Raw genomic sequence first — 19752 nt, forward strand, 5'->3', positions numbered from 1 at the left:
AGTCAGGCAATGGAAGGGAGGGAGGAATTCAAGAAAACTACAATCACCAGGGAAGTGATACTGAACAAATTGTTGGAGCTGCGGGCTGACTAGTCCCCGCGTCCTGATGGACTTCATCCTAGGGTGTTAAAAGAAGTGGCTAGTGAGATAGTTGATGCATTAGCTTTAATTTTCCAAAATTCCCTAGATTCAGGGAAGGTTCCATTAGATTGGAAAATAGCGAATGTAACTCCTTTATTCAAAAAGGGAGACAGAAAGCAGGAAACTACAGGACAATTAGCTTAACATCTGTCTTAGGGAAAATGTTAGAAGCTATTATTAAAGACATTATAGCAGGGCATTTAGAAAAATTCAAGGTAATCAGGCAGAGTCAACATGGTTTTGTGAAAGGGAAATCATGTTTAACCAATTTATTGCAGTTCTTTGAGGGAGTTACATGTGCTGTGGATAAAGGGGAACCGGTGGATGTATTTTATTTAGATTTCGAGAAGGCATTTGATAAGGTGCCACGTCAAAGGTTATGGCAGAAAATAAAAGCTCATGGTGTAGGGGGTAACATTGGCATGGATAGAAGATTGGTTAGCTAACAGGAAACAGTAAGCATAAATGGGCCATTTTCTGGGTGGCAAGATGTTAACGAGTGGCGTGCCACAGGGATCTGTGCTGGGGCCTCAGCTTTTTACAACTTATATAAATGACTTAGCTGAAGGGACTGGAGGTATGGTTGCTAAATTTGCTTATGAAAAACAGGTAGCAAAGTAAGTTGTGAAGAGGACATAAGGAAGCTACAAAGGGATATAGATAGGCTAAGTGAGTGGACAAAGCCCTGGCAAATGGAGTACAATGTGGGAAAGTGTGAAATTGTCCACTTTGGCAGGAAGAATAAAAAAGAAGCATATTATCTAAATGGTGAGAGATTGCAGAGCTCTGAGATGCAGAGGGATCTGGGTGTCCTCGTGCATGAATCGCAAAAGGTTAGTATGCAGGTACAGTATGTAATTAGGAAAGCTAGTAGAATGTTATCGTTTATCACGAGGGAAACTGAATGTAAAAGTAGGGAGGTTATGCTTCAGCTATACAGGATATTGGTGAGACCACATCTGGAGTACTGTGTACAGTACTGGTCTCCTTATTTAAGGATGTAAATGCGTTGGAGGCAGTACAGAGAAGGTTTACTGGACTAATACCTGGAATGGGCAGGCTGTCTTATGAGGAAAGACTGGACAAGCTAGGCTTGTATCCGCTGGAGTTTGGAAGAGTAAGAAGCAACCTGATTGAAACATAAGATCCTGAGGGGTCTTGACAGGGTGGATGTGGAAAGGAAGTTTCCCCTTTTGGGAGAATCTAGAACTGGGGGTCACTTTAAAAATAAGGGGTCGCCAATTTAAGACAGAGATGAGAATTTTTTTCTCTCAGAGGGTCGTGAGCCGTTGGAATTCTCTTCCTCAAAAGGTGGTGGAAGCAGATTCTTTAAATATTTTTAAGGCAGAGGTAGATAGGTTCTTGATAAGCAAGGGGGTGGAAGGTTATTGGGGGTTGGGGGAAAGGTGGAGTAATCAGTTCAGCCATGAACTTATTGAATGATGGAGCAGGCTCGAAGGGCCAAGTGGCCTACTCCTGCTCCAAATTTGTATGTTTGTATGTAAATGAATTGAGGGTTTCTGCCTCCACCACCATTCCTGACAGTGAATTCCAGACACCCACCACCCTCCGGGTGAAAAGGTTTCTCCTCATGTCCCCTCTAATCCTTCTACCAATCACCTTAAATCTGTGCCCCCTGGTAATTGACCTCTCCATTCGGGGAAACAGATCCTTCCTGTCTGTTCTATCCAGGCCTCTCATAATTTTGTACACCTCAATTAAGTTACCCCTCAGCCTCCTCTGTTCTAAGGAAAACAACACTAGCCTATCCAATCTTTCCTCATAGCTGCAACTTTCAAGCTCTGGCAACATTCTTGTAAATCTCCTCTGTACTCTCTCCAGAGCAATTATGTCCTTCCTGTAATGTGGTGACCAGAACTGTACGCAATACTCCAGCTGTGGACTAACCAGCATTTTATACAGTTCCAGCATTACATCCCTGCTTTTGTATTCTAAACCTTGGCCAATAAAGGAAAGCATTCCATATGCCTTCTTCACCACTCTATCTGCCTGTCCTGCCACCTTCAGGGAACTGTGGACGTGCACTCCAAGGTCTCTCACTTCTTCTAAGCCTCTCAATATCCTCCTGTTTATTGCGTATTCCCTCGCTTTATTTGCCCTCTCCAAATGCATAATCTCATGCTTCTCTGGATTGAATACCATTTGACACTTTTCCGCCCACTCAACCAAACCATTGATATCATTCTGGAGTCTATAGCTTTCCTCTTCACTAACAACTACACGGTTAATTTTTGTGTCATCAGCCAATTTCCCAATCATGCCTCCCACATTTATTTCCAAATCATTAATATATATCACAAACAGCAAGGGACCCAACACTGAGCCCTGTGGAACGCCACTGGAAACAGCTTTCAATTCGCAAAAACATCCGTCGACTACTACCCTTTGTTTCCTGTCACTGAGACAATTTTGGATCCAAGCTGCCACATTCCCCTGTATTCCATGGGCTTTCATTTTATTGACCAGTCTGCCATGTGGGACCTTGTCAAATGCCTTACTAAAATCCATGTAGACCACATCCACTGCACTACCTTCATCAATCCTCCTTGTTACTTCCTCAAAAAACTCAATTAAGTTAGTAAGACATGATCTCTTAACAAATCAATGCTGACTATCCCTCATAGTCAGGATATTAATATGTGTCTTTCTAAGTGGCAGTTTATCCTGTCCCTCAGAATTGACTCTAATAATTTACCCACCACCGAGGTCAGACAGACCAGCCTATAATTATTTGGCCTATCCCTCGCACCCTTTTTAAACAATGATACAATGTTCCCAGACCTCCAATCGTCTGGTACCTCGCCCGTATCTAGTGAGGATTTCAAGATGATCCTCTATTTCCTCCCTTGCTTCCTTTAACAACCTGGGATGCAATCCATCTGGCCCTGGCAGTTTATCCACTTTCAAGGATGTCAGACCCTCTAGTACTTCTTCTCTCATTATGCTTATTGTATCTAATATTTCACACTCCTCCTCTCTAACTACAATGTCTACATCAACCCTCTCCTTTGTGAAGACAGAGACAAAAAACCCATTAAAAACCCTGTGCACATCTTCTGCATCCACACATAAGTTCCCTTGTACATCTCTGATTGGTCCTACCCTTTCCTTAGTTATCCTCTTGCTCTTAATGTACTGATAAAGCATCTTTGGGTTTTCCTTGATTTTACCTGCCAATGATTTTTCATGTCCTCTCTTTGCTTTTCTAATTTCCTTTTTTACTTCATCCCTGCACTTTCTATACTCCTCTCGGCTTTCTAAATTATTAAGTTTTTTGTGATCGTCATAAGCTTTCTTTTTCTGTTTTAACTTACCCTGTAAGCTTCTAGATAACCAGGGGGCTCTAGATTTGGCTGTGTCACCCTTTATCTTTGTGGGAACATGCCTAAACTGCGCCTGTAGTATCTTGCTTTTGAATGCCCCCCACTGCTTTGCCACTGATTTTCTTTCAAATAGCTGTATCCAGTCCACTTTCGCCAGGTCACTTCTCAGTTTTGTAAACTTTGCCTTCTCCCAATTTAGAACTTCTACTCCTGTTTTATCTTGGTCCTTTTCCATGATTATGTTAAAACTAACTGTATTAATGTCACTATCTCCAAAATGGTTACCCACCGTTACTTCATCTGTTACATTCTGTTAGGTGTAACCTTTCAGTCCCAGTATCATTCCAGTAAATCTTTTTTGCACCTTCTGCAATGTCTCTATGTCCTTATTATAATATGACCCGATTTGTTCACAGTACTCCAAATGTGGTCTAACCAGAGTTCTATGCAATTTTAACATAACTTCTCTGCTTTTCAATTCTATCCCTCGAGAAATGAACCCCAGTGCTTTATTTGCTTTATTTACTGGTTTACTAACTTGTATACTTGCTTCACTACTTATAGTCATCTATATGTCTGTATCTTCAGATCCCCCTATTCCTTCCATCTCATTTAGGCACTTATTTTCCAAGCAGTACATGGCCTCCTTATTCTTCCTACCAAAATATATTACCTCACACTTAGCTATATTGAATTTCATTTGCCAATTACACACCTGTACTAGACTGCTTATGGAAACTTGCTGTGGGCCTTAGGGCCTACCCTGGTGGGAGAAGGAGCTGCCTGAGATAAAGAGGTATAAATTTATTTCAATTCTGAACCAAGTCTAAATTTAGGAGTAAGAGCATGATTTAGAATATAGCTGTTTCCTTGAAATGTAATAGGAATACTACTGAACATTACTCCCACCAAATCTGGACAAAAGAACTATAATCTAGGCACATTCAGGAAGCCCAGACATAAAGTTTACATTGTTATAGATATTGTATGCCAGGGCCTAGAGTGTGAGTTGGCCAGCTGTTTGGATTCACCATGTCAATTTAAATATGTAATAAAAAATTGTTTGCTTAAAATCAGCTCTGTGATTTGAAATTCGACTGATCAGTACAGCTCAAGGTAAATAGGTTCATGGCTCCATTTCACAGTAATATCTCTTGCACTTATCTGCAATAAAATTAAATAATCTGCACAAGTTATTTCTCAGTCATCTGCCCAATCAGATTTCTGGTAAATAAAATGAGCCCAAATCTCTCATTCATCAGATGCTATGAATTTTTTAAACTTTATTTGCAAAACTTAACTAATTTATTTTCATGTTGTCAAATGTATATTACAATTGATTTTTGTGTAACACTAAATTGAACATGCTTGTGATTTTAGGGAAAAGTTATATTCGTGAGTGAAACTTTTGTATTTCTACCTCGATAGTGATTAACAGTATTTAAGTGCAGTGTCTCATCGTAAGCTGTTTTGAATACATGTAAAGCCCAAATTATATTCTGTAGTTGCTACTACTGCTCAACAAAAACCCAAACTAACACTTAGCAATTAATCAAGGATCATGAAAAATGTTGTTCACAGTTCTTTTCCTCCATCTTTAAGCTGTCTAGTTTCCATTCTCCCCAAATTTTAATAATTTGAATCAGATAAAAAATGCATGCATCATAAGCAAAATGACCAAACATTCTTTCAGTTATCTTTTTTCCAAATTTACCTTACAACAATCATGATTAGTATTATCAAATACTATGCAATCTCCAACTTGGTTCTGGGCAACAAGTCCAAAAATACACATCTAATTTTGTGCTTATAAAAGTGTGTTGACTTGCCTAGGGAATAGAACAGTTTTTTTCTGCCTACTTGATTGCATCCTTCATCCCAAGGTCAGGTAAAGCATGGTCCGGATGCATTGCAGAACTCACTCCACCAAATGCAGAAAATGTGCTTAAGCCCCCACCTTAGGAGAGCAGTTTCCAACGAACCACACTTTTGCATTCCACACTTCAATTTTACAGCCTTGTGAGTAAGATTGCTCAATCACTATATAATGTGTGGCAAGTTGGTGTTTTGGACATCCCACTGGGAGTTGGATTGGTTTTGTCTGAATTATTTCCCCCTATTTGTCTGGAGTAGACTTGAACCTGAAAGGGCAAGACCCCTAAATGCATTTTTATTGATTTAATTTACTTACAAAATACTAAAGAAAAGTATGTTAGCAATTTTAAGTTGATCTAACAGTCAATGTCTGCAGTGTCAAAAGGCATTTTTATTTTTGAACAAAAGCTTAAAACCCAAGAATGCATTATAAAATTCACAGAAGATCAGCGATTGTGCCTTCCGATCTGTGCCAGTTTTATTAAACATTTGAATTGATCTTTTTAAAGATCTTCAATCACGTTTAGAATGATCCAGTGCTGTTTTACAGTAATACTTCCACAGTGTGATCTTGTAAGCAAGATGAGTGGTGTTTTTGTCAGATTGTTATAAATTTAAGCATAACATAACAGTTGATAACTTTGTGTGGAAAGTTTCTAAAAAAAAAAGACTTCTCAAGTAAATATAAAACTGTGGACAACAGGGCATGAACACTGTACCACCTCACGCACTTTTTTCCATGTTCCTCTACATTGAGAATTACCCACTGCTTGCCACTGGAAAATATGAGTCCTGCCAGAAATGGAGACACAAAAAAGAAATAATAAACTCAACACAAGTACAAACTTTGTCAGTAAATATGAAAAGATGTACAAATGATAAAGGTATAGAGAGATACAGACACAGAATGACTAGCTTTAATGAGAACAAAATAAACCTGACAAAACTATAAAAGTTCTAAGACTGATCTGAATTGTAGAACCTACACAATTGGATAATTGAAATAAAAACAGGAAATGCTGGAAATACACAACGGGTCTGTCCGCATCTGTAAAGAGTACTTGAAACATATACCTTATGTGCGCATTCAACCTGTGAAATGCACAACTGATATTCACATAATTTAAGTATAGGTGGATCTCCTGTGGCAGTGTCCTGCATAATGTGTGGCTGAAAGCTCAATTAGCTCATAACCTGGTCTGTTCTGGTAAGGCCACTGCTCATGTATTCATTGTGTCTAAGTAGTCTAAATAGACAAATCCAGGCAATTGTAGCTAATTGTAAACTCCTGGAGTCAATTGTCATTATTTCTAAATTTCTAGCTCCAGGCCAGAAAAAACAGAAAAAAAGTGGCTAACTTTTTCTTCCTTTTAAGATTTCTTTGCACCTTTAACAAAATGTAGCACTGTACATTGTGATGTCCTATTGTGACAGATGTACAAGATGATGGATATACTATGAGCATATATATGGGAAATGCATGCTATCCATAGTAAATGAGGAAAATGTGTTCCAAATTTTATGCACTTTCTGATTTGACCAACGTAATGATCATCAATGCTAGGTTTGTACTAATGAAGAGAATTTACAAGAATGAGCTCAACAAACCTAAGTTACTAATGGTCTGATATTATTCAATAATAGGGACATATTTCAGAAAGTGGAAAACTCAAGAAAAAGTCATAGAGTCATTTACAGGACAGAAGGAGGCCATTCGGCCCATGAAGTCCATGCCGGCTCGCCACAGAGCTATGCTGTCAGTCCCACTCCGCGGCTTGATCCGCGTAGCCCTGCAAGTCTATTTTCTCTCAAGTGGCCATCCAACTTCCTTTTGAAGCAATTGATCATCCCCGCTTCCACCACCCTTGTGGGCAGCGAGTTCCGGGTCATTACCACCCGCTGCGTAAAAAAGTGCTTCCTCATATTCCCCCTGCATCTCTTGCCAAAATGTTTCAATCTGTCCCCTAGTCCTTGTACCATTTGTTAATGGGAACAGTTTTTCCTTGTCTAGCTTACCTAAGCCTGTCATAATCTTGTGCACTTCTATTAAATCTCCCCTCAATCGCCTTTGTTCTAAGGACAACAAACCTAGCTTTTCCAACCTAACCTTAATACTAAAATCCCCCATCCCTGGAACCATTCTGGTAAATCTCCTCTGACCCCTCGCAAGGATCCTAACATCCCTCCTGAAGTGTGAAGTGAACTGGACACAATATTCCATTTGGGACCTTACCAGAGCTTTATCTTCTCTGCTTTGGTACTCAATGTCTCTAGTTATGAAGCCCAAGATCACATATGCTTAACTAACCCTCTCTCAATATATTCTGCCACCTTCAAAGATCAATGCACAGAGAATCAGTAAATTAATTACTGCATTGTATTAAAGTGTTCATACATGCACATTTGATTGAGTTCATAATTACCCATTATCGCTTGCCCCATCACCATGACAACGGTGGTTGTGTGAATTCATGGCTGGTGGCTGACATGTTACACACACAGTGTAACCCTCTCGGAGATACTGCATCCATCTAGCAAATGGACGATTCTCTACAGTGCAGTGGAAGGACAATGATTCAATCATGAACTCTGTACAATACCTGGTTAATAACATAAAAAAACTGAATTAGGAACATAGGAATAGGAGTAGACCATTCAGCTCCTCGAGCCTGTTCTGCCATTCAATGAGATGGCTGATCTGTATCCTAACTCCATCCACCTGGCCTGTCTCCATAACCCTTCATACCCTTAGCTAGAAAAAAAATCTATCAATCTCATATTTTAAAATTATTAATTGAGCTCGCATCCATTGCTTTGTGGGACACAGTTCTGCATTTCTACCTCCTTTTCAGTGAAAATGTGTTTCTTAACTTCTTCCCTGAATGATCTGGCTCTGATTTTAAGTTTATATCCCCTTGTTCCAGTCTCCCCCACCAGCAGAGGAAAGTTTCTGTCTATCTACCCTGCCAGTTCCTTTCAAGATGCCAAAACCCTCAATCAAATGACCCATTAGCCCTCTATACTCCATGGAATACCACCCTAGTTTATGTAATCTCAAGGCTGACACTCCAGTGCAGTACTTAGGGAGCGCTACGCTGTTGGAGGTGCCATCTTTTGGATAAGACATCCGAGGCCCCATCTGCTTGCTCAGGTGGATTTATTAGATCCTATAGCACTATTTTGAAAAAGACCAGGGGAGTTATCCCCAGTGTCCTGCCCAACATTTATCCCTCAATCAACATCACAAGAACAGATTATCTGGTCATTTTCACATTGCTGTTTGTGGAGTTTGCTGTGTGTAAACTGGCTGCCGCATGTCCTGCACTACAACAGTGAACTACCCTTCAAAAAGTACTTCATTGGCTGTTAAGTGCTTTGAGACGTCATATTTCAAAAACAGAATTGATCCCAGTACTAAACCCTGGGGAACACCACTGTTTACCTCTTTCCAATCTGAAAAATAGCCATATACCACAACTGTTTTCTATCCTTTAGTCAATTTTGTATCCATGCTGCTACTGCCCCTCTTATCCCATAGGCTTCAATTTTGCTAACAAGCCTACCTCATATATGGTACTTTATCAAACGCCTTTTGAAATTCTTAAATGCAATATCAACTACACTGCCCTCATCCACCCTCTGTTACTTCATCGAAAAACTGAGTCAAGTTGTTCAAACATGATTTGCCCTTAACAAATCTATGTTTGGCTCTCCTTTATTAGTTCATGCTTGACCAAATGGCTGTTAATTATCTCCCTGAGTATTGTTTATAAAAGCTTCCTCACCACAGGCATTATACTGGCTGGCCTGTAATTGCCAGGTTTACTTTCTCACTTCTTTGAACAAGGATGTAACATTTGCAATCCTCCAGTCCTTTGGCACCATCCTTGCATCTAAAGCAGATTGGAAGATTGTGGCCAGCATCTCCACAATTCCTACCTTTACTTCCTTCAGCAATCTAGGATGAATCCCATCTGGACTGGATATGCCAACCGGATGGCATATTCACTTTAAGTACTGCCAATCTTTCTATTATCTCCTGTTTATTTATTTTTTATTCATTTCATGAGATGTGGGCATTGCTGGCAAGGCCAACATTTGTTGCCCATCCCTAATTGTCCTTGAGAAGGTGGTGGTGATCTGCATTCTTGAACTATGGCAGTCCATCTGGTGTGGGTACACCCACAGTGCTGTTAGGAACATAGGAAAAAACACAGGAACATAGGAGCAGGAGTAAGCCATTCAGCCCATCAAGCCTACTCCGCCATTCAATACGATTATGGCTGATCATCCACTATAATGCCTTTTTCCAACACTATCCCCATCTTCCTTTATGCCATTGGGAGGGAGGGAGTTCCAGGAATTTGATCCAGCAACAGTGAAGAAACAACAATATATTTCCAAGTCAGGATGGTGTGTAGTTTGGAGGGGAACTTGCAGATGATGGTGTTCCCATGTGTCTGATGCCCTTGTCCTTCTAAGTGGAAGAGGTCACAGGTTTAGAAAGTACTGTTGAAGAAGGCATGGTGAGTTGCTGCAGTGCATCTTGTATATAGTACACACTGCTGCCACTCTGCATCGGTAGTGAAGGAAGTGAATGTTTAAGGTGGTGGATGGGGTGCTGATCAAGCAGGCTGCTTTGGCCTAATGGTGTCAAGCTTCCTGAGTGTTGTTAGAGCTGCACTCATCCAGGCAAGTGGACAGTATCCAGGGGGAGGCGTTGGCGTGGTGGTGTTGTTACTGGACTAGTAACGCGGAGACCCAGGGTATTGCTCTGGGGACATGGGTTCGTATCATTATTTTGAATTCAATTAATAAATCTGGAATTAAAAGCTAGTCTAATGATGGCCATGAAACCATTGTCGATTGTTATAAAACCCATCTGGTTCACTAATGTCCTTCAGGGAAGGAAATCTGCTGTCCTTACCTGGTCTGGCCTACAAGTGACTCCAGACCCACCGCAATGTGGTTGACTCTTAAATGCACTCTGAAATGGCCTAGCAAGCCACTCAGTTGTATCCAACGGCTAACGAAGTCAATAAGGAATGAAACCAGACAGACCACCCGGCATCGACCTAGGCACCAGAAATGACAACGTCAAACCCAGCCCTGTCGACCCTGCAAAGACCTCCTTACTAACATCTGGGGACCTGTGCCAAAGTTGGGAGAGCTGTCCCACAGACTAGTCAAGCAACAGCCTGACGTAGTCATATTCACAGAAATATACCTTACTGACAATGTCCCAGACACCGCCATCACCATCCCCGGGTATGTCCTGTCCCACTGGCAGGACAGTACCAGCAGAGGTGGCGGCACAGAAGTATACAGTCGGGAGGGAGTTGCCCTGGGAGTCCTCAACATCGACTCCAGACCTCACAAAGTCTCATGGCATCAGATCAAACATAGGTAAGGAAAACTCCTGCTGATTACCACCTAATGTCCTCCCTCAGCTAATGAATCAGTACTTCTCCATGTTGATCACCACTTGGAGGAAGCACTGAGGGTGGCAAGGGTGCAGAAAGTACTCTGCGTGGGGGCCTTCAATGTCCATCTCCAAGAGTGGTTTGGTAGCATCACTACTGACCGTGCTCGCTGAGTCCTAAAGGACATAGGGATGAGGGATTACAATTATGTGGATATGTAAGGCATTTGAATATCTCTTGCATTTCTGTTTATAAGTAAAATGTAACCAGTTGGGTGTGGACCAACATTTGTAGCTCACTGGATGGTAAGAACATGGAGGGGAAGGACATCGGGATGAAGGGAGAAGAATTCTGACCGAAGACATCATCACTGGGGTTCATATTTGACTTTTTAAAAATAAAGACAGTGTAACTGAAAAAATGACACACACACACGGCATGCCACTAATGAGGTAGCCCGGGTTATTACAACATCAGATAGCCTGTCTACAACCACTCTCATGAACAATGGCCTCTTGGAATATCTGTGAATGGTTTCCCTTTTGCCTTATCAAGATATATATATCGTATCCATTGCTGGTATGCACCTAAGACCTCCCTCCCACCCCTGCTGAGAGCAGTATATGCAGGTGGTCCTGCATAGCCAGGGTGGGATTGATAAGGCACTGAAACCCTAGCAGATGACCCAATTCGAGACAATACCTTATCTGTCAAGGGACCAGGGTCAGAAAAGGATATAAAACCACAGCTCACAAGGACATTGTTGCTGCAGCCGGGAAGTGTGACTTGGTCGGTCACAGGAAACCATACGGAAGAATTTCTTCAGCGGATCTGACCAACTGGGAACGAGCTGCTGTATGCGGGTCTACTAAGCAACTGGTATTGTAAGTATATGTTGTTGCTTGGTGAGTTAACAAAGGTTTTTCCACATAAAGCGGAAATGGTATCCAAAGTTTGTTTCGTGCAATTGATACTCAGTACTGGGTCAGGACCTTAGAGGGAAGTGAGATCCCCTTTTTAAGAGTCTTACAGATAGACTGGATAAACTGACGTTGTTCTCCTTTGAGCAGAGAAGATGAAGAGAAGATTTGATAGAGGTGTTTAAAATCATGGAGGCTTTTGATAGAATTAATAAAGAGAAACTGGTTCCAATGCCTTAATGGTTGAAAACGAGAGGGCACAGATTAAGGTGATTGTTAAAAGAACCAGAGGTGACATGCTGAAAGATGTTCTTATGCAATAAGTTTTGGAATGCACTGTCTGATAAGGTGGCAGATACAGATTTAATAGAAGCCTTCAAAAGAAATTGGATTAATACTTGAAAGAGAAAAATAACAGGGCTATGGTGAAAAAGTGGGGATGTGGGATGAACTGGATTGCTCTTCAGAAGAGCAGCTGCAGACTCGATGAGCTGAACTTCCTCCTTCTGTACTGTCCTATTTTATATTTCTATGAAATTGGCTGCAGCATTTCCCTACATTACAGCAATGACAACACTTCAAAAATATTTAATTGGTTGTAAAGCTCTTTGGGAAGTTCTAAGATTTTGAAAGGTGCTTTTCAAATGCAGGTTTTTTTTTCTCTTTTCACTCAAGCGCAGCTCAGGGGTGGAGAGGAACTTACAGTGGGAGGGGGAGGATCCAGTCATCATGGTCCATGTAGGTACTAAATGATATAGGCAGGACAAGGAGAGAGGTTCTGCATAGTCAGTATGAGGAGCTAGGTACAAAATTAAGAAGCAGAACCTCAAAAGTACCTGAGCCACGAGCAAATTGGAGTAGGGCAAATAAGATTAGAGAAATGCATCCATGGCTCAAAGACTGGTGTGGTTGAAGTGGGTTCCAGTTCATGGGGCACTGGCATCAATACAGGGGAAACTGGGGACTGTACCGTTGGGACAGTCTACACCTGAACCGTGCTGGGACCAGTGCTCTAGTGAGCCACAAAATCAAGGGAAGTAGAGAGCGTTTTAAACTAAATGGTGGGGGCAAGGGATCAAATTTGGGAAGATGTGGTAAACCAAAAAGAGACAAGGCCAGAGAGAAAGATGTTAATATGAGAAAAGATAAACAGACGGTGACAGGAAGGGACAGTGGGTACAAATATAAGAGTAAATCAGCAGACAAGATTCGAGGTTACAAAAATAAAAGGACAAAACTAAAGGCTCTGTATCTGAATGCACGTAGCATTCGAAACAAAACAGATGAACTGATAGCGCAAATAAAAATAAATAAGTACGATCTGATAGCCATTACAGAGACAAGGCTGCAGGATAACATAGATTGGGACCTGACTATTGAAGGGTACATGACAGTTAGGAAGGACAGGAAGCAAGGAAAAGGTGGAGGAGTGGCTCTGTTAATTAATGACGGTATTAGCACAATAGAGATGGATGACCTAAGTTCAAGAAACCAGGATGTGGAAGCGGTTTGGGTTGAGATGAGAAATGATAAAGGCAAGTAGTCACTTGTGGGAGTGGTGTACAGGCCGCCTAACAGTAATCACATGGTAGGACAGGGCATAAAGGAAGAAATAATTGGAACTTGTCAGAAAGGTATGGTGGTAATCATGGGAAATTTTAATCAACAAATAGACTGGAAAAAATCAGATGGGCAAAGGTAGCCTGGAGGAGGATTTCATAGAATGTTTTCAGCATAGTTTCTTAGAACAGCACACTCTGGAGCCAACCAGAGAGCAGGCTATACTAGACCTGGTATTGTGCAACGAGATAGGAGTAATTAATGGCCTCATAGTGAAGGCTTCCCTAGGCAGCAATGATCATAAATGTGATTGAATTTAACATTCAGTTTGAGGGAGAATAAAGTAGATCTAATACTAGTATTTTAAACTTAAATAAGGGAATTCTGAGGGCATGAAAGCAGAGCTAGCTAAAGTGAACTGGCAAAGTAGGTTAAGGGATAGGTCATTAGAGATGCATGTATAGAAGATTGTCTAGCTAACAGGAAACAGAGAGTAGGCATAAATGGGTCATTTTCTGGTTGGCAAAATGTAATGAGAGGTGTGCCGCAGGGATCAGTGCGGGGCCTCAACTTTTTACAAATTATGTCAAATTATCTCACCAAAGCCTTTGACCTCGTCAGCAGACGTGGTCTCTTCAGACTACTAGAAAAGATCGGATGTCCACCAAAGCTACTAAGTATCATCACCTCATTCCATGACAATATGAAAGGCACAATTCAACATGGTGGCTCCTCATCAGAGCCCTTTCCTATCCTGAGTGGTGTGAAACAGGGCTGTGTTCTCGCACCCACACTTTTTGGGATTTTCTTCTCCCTGCTGCTTTCACATGCGTTCAAATCCTCTGAAGAAGGAATTTTCCTCCACACAAGATCAGGGGGCAGGTTGTTCAACCTTGCCCGTCTAAGAGCGAAGTCCAAAGTACGGAAAGTCCTCATCAGAGAACTCCTCTTTGCTGACGATGCTGCTTTAACATCTCACACTGAAGAATGCCTGCAGAGTCTCATCGACAGGTTTGCGTCTGCCTGCAATGAATTTGGCCTAACCATCAGCCTCAAGAAAACGAACATCATGGGGCAGGATGTCAGAAATGCTCCATCCATCAATATTGGCGACCACGCTCTGGAAGTGGTTCAAGAGTTCACCTACCTAGGCTCAACTATCACCAGTAACCTGTCTCTAGATGCAGAAATCAACAAGCGCATGGGTAAGGCTTCCACTGCTATGTCCAGACTGGCCAAGAGAGTGTGGGAAAATGGCGCACTGACACGGAACACAAAAGTCCGAGTGTATCAGGCCTGTGTCCTCAGTACCTTGCTCTACGGCAGCGAGGCCTGGACAACGTATGCCAGCCAAGAGCGACGTCTCAATTCATTCCATCTTCGCTGCCTTCGGAGAATACTTGGCATCAGGTGGCAGGACTATATCTCCAACACAGAAGTCCTTGAAGCGGCCAACACCCCCAGCTTATACACACTACTGAGTCAGCGGCGCTTGAGATGGCTTGGCCATGTGAGCCGCATGGAAGATGGCAGGATCCCCAAAGACACATTGTACAGCGAGCTCGCCACTGGTATCAGACCCACCGGCCGTCCATGTCTCCGTTATAAAGACGTCTGCAAACGCGACATGAAATCGTGTGACATTGATCACAAGTCGTGGGAGTCAGTTGCCAGCATTCGCCAGAGCTGGCGGGCAGCCATAAAGACAGGGCTAAATTGTGGCGAGTCGAAGAGACTTAGTAGTTGGCAGGAAAAAAGACAGAGGCGCAAGGGGAGAGCCAACTGTGCAACAGCCCCAACAAACAAATTTCTCTGCAGCACCTGTGGAAGAGCCTGTCACTCCAGAATTGGCCTTTATAGCCACTCCAGGCGCTGCTTCACAAACCACTGACCACCTCCAGGCGCGTATCCATTGTCTCTCGAGATAAGGAGGCCCAAAAGAACAAATGACTTAGATGAAGGGACCGAAGGTATGGTTGCTAAGTTTGCTGATGACACAAAGATAGGTAGGGAAGTAACTTGTGAAGAGGACATCAAAGGTTATTGCAGAAAATAAAAGCTCATGGTGTAGGGGATAACATATTGGCATGGATAGAGATGGGCTAGCTAACAGAAAACAGAGAGTAAGCAGTAAAGTGTCATTTTCTGGTTGGCAAGATGTAACGAGTGGTGTGGCACAGGGATCAGTGCTGGGGCCTCAACTTTTTACAATTTATATAAATGACTTGGATAAAGGGATCGAAGGTATGGTTGCTAAATTTGCTGATGACACAAAGATAGGTAGGAAAGAAAGTTGTGAACAGGACATAAGGAAGCTACAAAGGAATTTAGGTAGGTTAAGTGAGTAGGCAAAGATCTGGCAAATGGAGTATAATGTGGGAAAATGTGAAATTGTCCATTTTGGCAGGAAGAATAAAAAAGAAGCATATTATCTAAATGGTGAGAGGTTGCAAGCTCTGAGATGCAGCGGGATCTGGCTGTCCTATTGCATGAATCGCAAAAGATTAGTATGCAGGTACAGCAAGTAATTAGGAAAGCCAATAGAATGTTATCATTTATTGCGAGGCAAATTGAATACAAAAGTAGGGAGGTTATGCTTCAGTTATACAGGGCATTGGTGAGATCACATCTGGAGTACTGTGTCCAGTACTGGTCTCGAGTATGTTGTCAAAGCTTTTCGTCTTGTACTCATCAGGACAATCTGCAAGAATAACCGATGTAAGGGAAAACAACAACTTATACTGCATGAGAAGAGAGTGCTGATTGTTTGACAAGTGGACTCTGATTGGCAGAGGCATTGCCACCGAAAATGCACCAGTCTATGGTGACTGACAGTTAACTGCCATGCTTTGTTTGAAATTTAAACCAGGCAGCTTGACTCTCACTACCCTGAGGAATGAACCAGCGAATAGCTGTCACTTATTTTGTTCAGCTGAAACAGGCGCAATGTTTGTACTTATTCTTTCTGTCTGCAAAGAACAGGGCCCTGTGTATTAATATATGTAGCTTCCAGTACGCGCAAATGCGCCACACTGCGAGCCCTACTGACAATCTTAAATTGGTTGTCTGCGTATTTCTTAGCACACTGAGGATTATTTAGCAAATGTTGTCCAATCGCGGAAGCACATCTAATGTTGGACACTGTGTTTTGAGTTTTGCAAGCACGGGCTGGTTGGGTACAGCCTGTACCTTGCCCGTTGTGAACAGCAGATAGGACACGTTGTTTGATAATGATCCGCCAGTCTTTGGGACATACGGTCAATATACCTAGCATCACACTGGCATTGAAATTCATATATCACATTACTCATTTGTGTGATAGGCAGGATGTCTTTTGGCTTGACAGCAGCACAAGGCTCGGGGCCTTCACTTACCTTCAGGAGCAGACAGCAGTCGGACATCTTCCAGTGCGCCGGAGTTTTGAAAAAAAAGAAAAAAAAGCCAATAATGATGTCACAGGAAAGCTGCAAGGTGATTGTTTGGTGAGTAACTGCTGTTAGGGAATACCTCTAAATAGCTGGCTTAGTAACTAAGGTAAGAAAGGTCTACAGTTTTTTTTCATATATAGCAGGTAGTGTTTTTTAGGGAGTTCTGTAGTAACGAGAACCAGGGAAGAAGGGCCCTAGAGTAATTGATATTATTTAATATTAAGATCTCCCAAAAGGTTTAATTTAAAGGGTTAAGTCATAGCAGGAGAGCTCAAAGCCGTGGTTTGCTCCGCATGCTCTATGTGGGAAGCTGGGAACAATTCCAGTGCCCAGGACCAGCATGTGTGCAGGAAGTGTCTCCAGCTGCAGCTCCTGGAAACCCGGGTTTCGGAGCTGGAGCGGCAGCTGGGGACACTGTGGAGCATCCACGAGGCGGAGAGTATCATGGATAGCACGTATAGAGAAGTGGTCACACCGCAGGCTCATACTCCACAGGCAGGAAGGGAATGGGTGACCATCAGGCAGAGCAAGAGGATTAGGCAGGCAGTGCAGGGATCTCCTGTGGCTTTTCCCCTGCAAAACAGATATATTGCTTTGGATACTGTTGGGGGGAATGGCCTCTCAGGGGAAAGCAGCAACAGCCCAATTCGTTGCAACATGGTTGGCTCTGCTGCACAGGAGAGGAGTAAGAAGTGTGGGAATGCAACAGTTATAGGGAATTCAATTGTAAGGGGAATAGATAGGTGTTTCTGTGGCTGCAAAAGAGACTCCAGGATGGTATGTTGCCTCCCTGGTGCTAGGGTCAAGGATGTCTCAGAGCAGGACATTCTGAAGGGGGAGGGTGAACAGCCAATGGTCGTGGTGCACATTGGTACAAACGATGTAGGTAAAAAAAAGAATGAGGTCCTAAAAGCAGAATATAGGGAGTTAGGAAGTAAGTTGAAAAGTAGGACCTCAAAGATAGTGACCTCAGGATTACTACCAGTGCCACATGCTAGTCAGAGTAGAAATAGCAGGATATATCAGATGAATACGTGGCTGAAAAGATGGTGTGAGGGGGAGGGTTGGGACCAGTACAAACTGGACGGGTTACACCTGGGCAGGACTGGGACTGATGTTCTAGGGGGAGTGTTTGCTCGAGTGGTTGGGGAAGGTTTAAACTAAAATGATAGGGGATGGGAATCTTTGCAAGGAGTCAGAGGAGGGGGGATCAAGACAAGAACAAAAGAATGTAAGGGGAATAAGAAAAGTGATAGGCAGAAATATCAAGGGCCAGAATCAAACAGGGTCACAGTGAAAAATAGTGGGAAGGGGACAAGGAATGTTAAAAAGACAAGTCTTAAGGCTTTGTGCCTTAACGTGCGGAGCATTCGCAATAAAGTGGATGAATTAATCGCGCAAATAGATGTAAACGGGTATGATATAGTAGGGATTACGGAGACATGGCTGCAAGGTGACCAGGGATGGGAAATGAACATCCAGGGGTTTTCAGTATTTAGGAAGGACAGAAAAAAAGTAAAAGGCTGTGCAGTTGCATTGCTGATTAAAGAGGAAATTAACGCAATAGTGAGGAAAGATCTTAGCTCTGACGATGTGGAACCTGTATGGGTAGAGCTGAGAAACACTAAGGGGCAAAAAAGGTTAGTGGGGGTTGTATATAGACCCTCAAACTGTAGTGATGATATTGGGAATGGCATTAAACAGGAAATTAGAGAAGCATGCGATAAAGGAACATCTGTAATTATGGGTGACTTTAATCTGTATATAGATTGGGCAAATCAAATTAGTCACAATACCGTAGCGGAGGAAATCTTGGAGTGTATACGGGATGGTTTTCTGGACCAATGCGTTGAGGAACCAACTAGAGAACAGGCCATCCTAGACTGGGTATTGTGTAATGACAGGAATAATTGACAATCTAGTTGTGCGAGACCCCTTGGGGATGAGCAACCATAATATGATGGAATTCTTCATCAAAATGGAGAGTGACGTAGTTGATTCTGAGACTAGAGTCCTCAATCTTAGTAAAGGAAACTACGCAGGTATGAGGCGTGAGTTGGCTATGATGGATTGGGAAACGTTACTTAAAGGGATGACAGTGGATAGGCAATGGCAAACATTCAAAGAGTGCATGGATGAACTGCAACAATTGTTTATTCCTCTCTGGCGCAAAAGTAAAATGGGAAAGGTAGCCAAACCATGGCTTACAAGGGAAATTAGAGATAGCATTAGATCCAAAGAAGAGGCATATAAATTTGCCAGAAAAAACAACAGACCTGAGGATTGGGAGCAGTTTAGAATTCAGCAAAGGAGGACCAAGGGATTGATTAAGAAGGGGAAAATAGAGTACGAGAGCAAGCTTGCAGGGAACATAAAAACTGACTGTAAAAGTTTCTATAGGTCTGTGAAGAGAAAAAGATTAGTGAAGACAAATGTAGGTCCCTTACAGTCAGAAACAGGGGAATTTATTAGGGGGAACAAAGAAATGGCTGACCAACTAAATGCATACTTTGGTTCTGTCTTCACAAAGGAGGACACAAATATCATACCAGAAACGTTGGGGAACACAGGGTTTAGTGAGAGAGAGGAACTGAAGGAAATCAGTATTAGTAGAGAAATGGTGTTGGGGAAATTGATGGGATTGAAGGCCGATAAATCCCCAGGCCCTGATGGTCTGCATCCCAGAGTACTTAAGGAAGTGGCCCTAGAAATAGTGGATGCATTGGTGGTCATCTTCCAAGATTCTATCGACTCTGGAACAGTTCCTACAGATTGGAGGGTAGCTAATGTAACCCCACTATTTAAAAAGGGAGGTAGAGAGAAAGCAGGGAATTATAGACCAGTCAGCCTGACGTCGGTAGTGGGGAAAATTCTAGAGTCCATTATCAAAGATTTTATAGCAGAGCACTTGGAGAACAGTGGTAGAATTGGACAGAGTCAGCATGGATTTACGAAAAGGAAATCATGCTTGACAAATCTACTAGAATTCTTCGAGGATGTAACTAGTAGAGTTGATGAAGGGGAGCCAGTTGATGTGGTTTATTTGGACTTTCAGAAGGCT

General features: G+C 42.3%; 1 protein-coding gene across 2 annotated transcripts in view; it reads right to left on the reverse strand.

The window, feature by feature from the left end:
- Positions 1-5720: 5720 nt before the first annotated feature.
- The window catches only part of LOC137369609 (somatomedin-B and thrombospondin type-1 domain-containing protein), a 55956-nt gene continuing 41924 nt past the window's right edge, over positions 5721-19752 (reverse strand). For both annotated transcript variants that reach the window (XM_068030928.1, XM_068030927.1), the window contains 2 exons: positions 7784-7960; positions 5721-6152 (listed from right to left, as the gene is read on the reverse strand). In XM_068030928.1, coding sequence (XP_067887029.1) covers positions 6035-6152; positions 7784-7960 — 295 coding nt within the window. In that variant the 3' untranslated portion in view covers positions 5721-6034. The remainder of the gene's footprint in view (positions 6153-7783; positions 7961-19752) is intronic.

The sequence above is a fragment of the Heterodontus francisci genome, chromosome 5 (assembly GCF_036365525.1).
Source record: "Heterodontus francisci isolate sHetFra1 chromosome 5, sHetFra1.hap1, whole genome shotgun sequence".
Lineage (NCBI taxonomy): Eukaryota > Metazoa > Chordata > Chondrichthyes > Heterodontiformes > Heterodontidae > Heterodontus > Heterodontus francisci.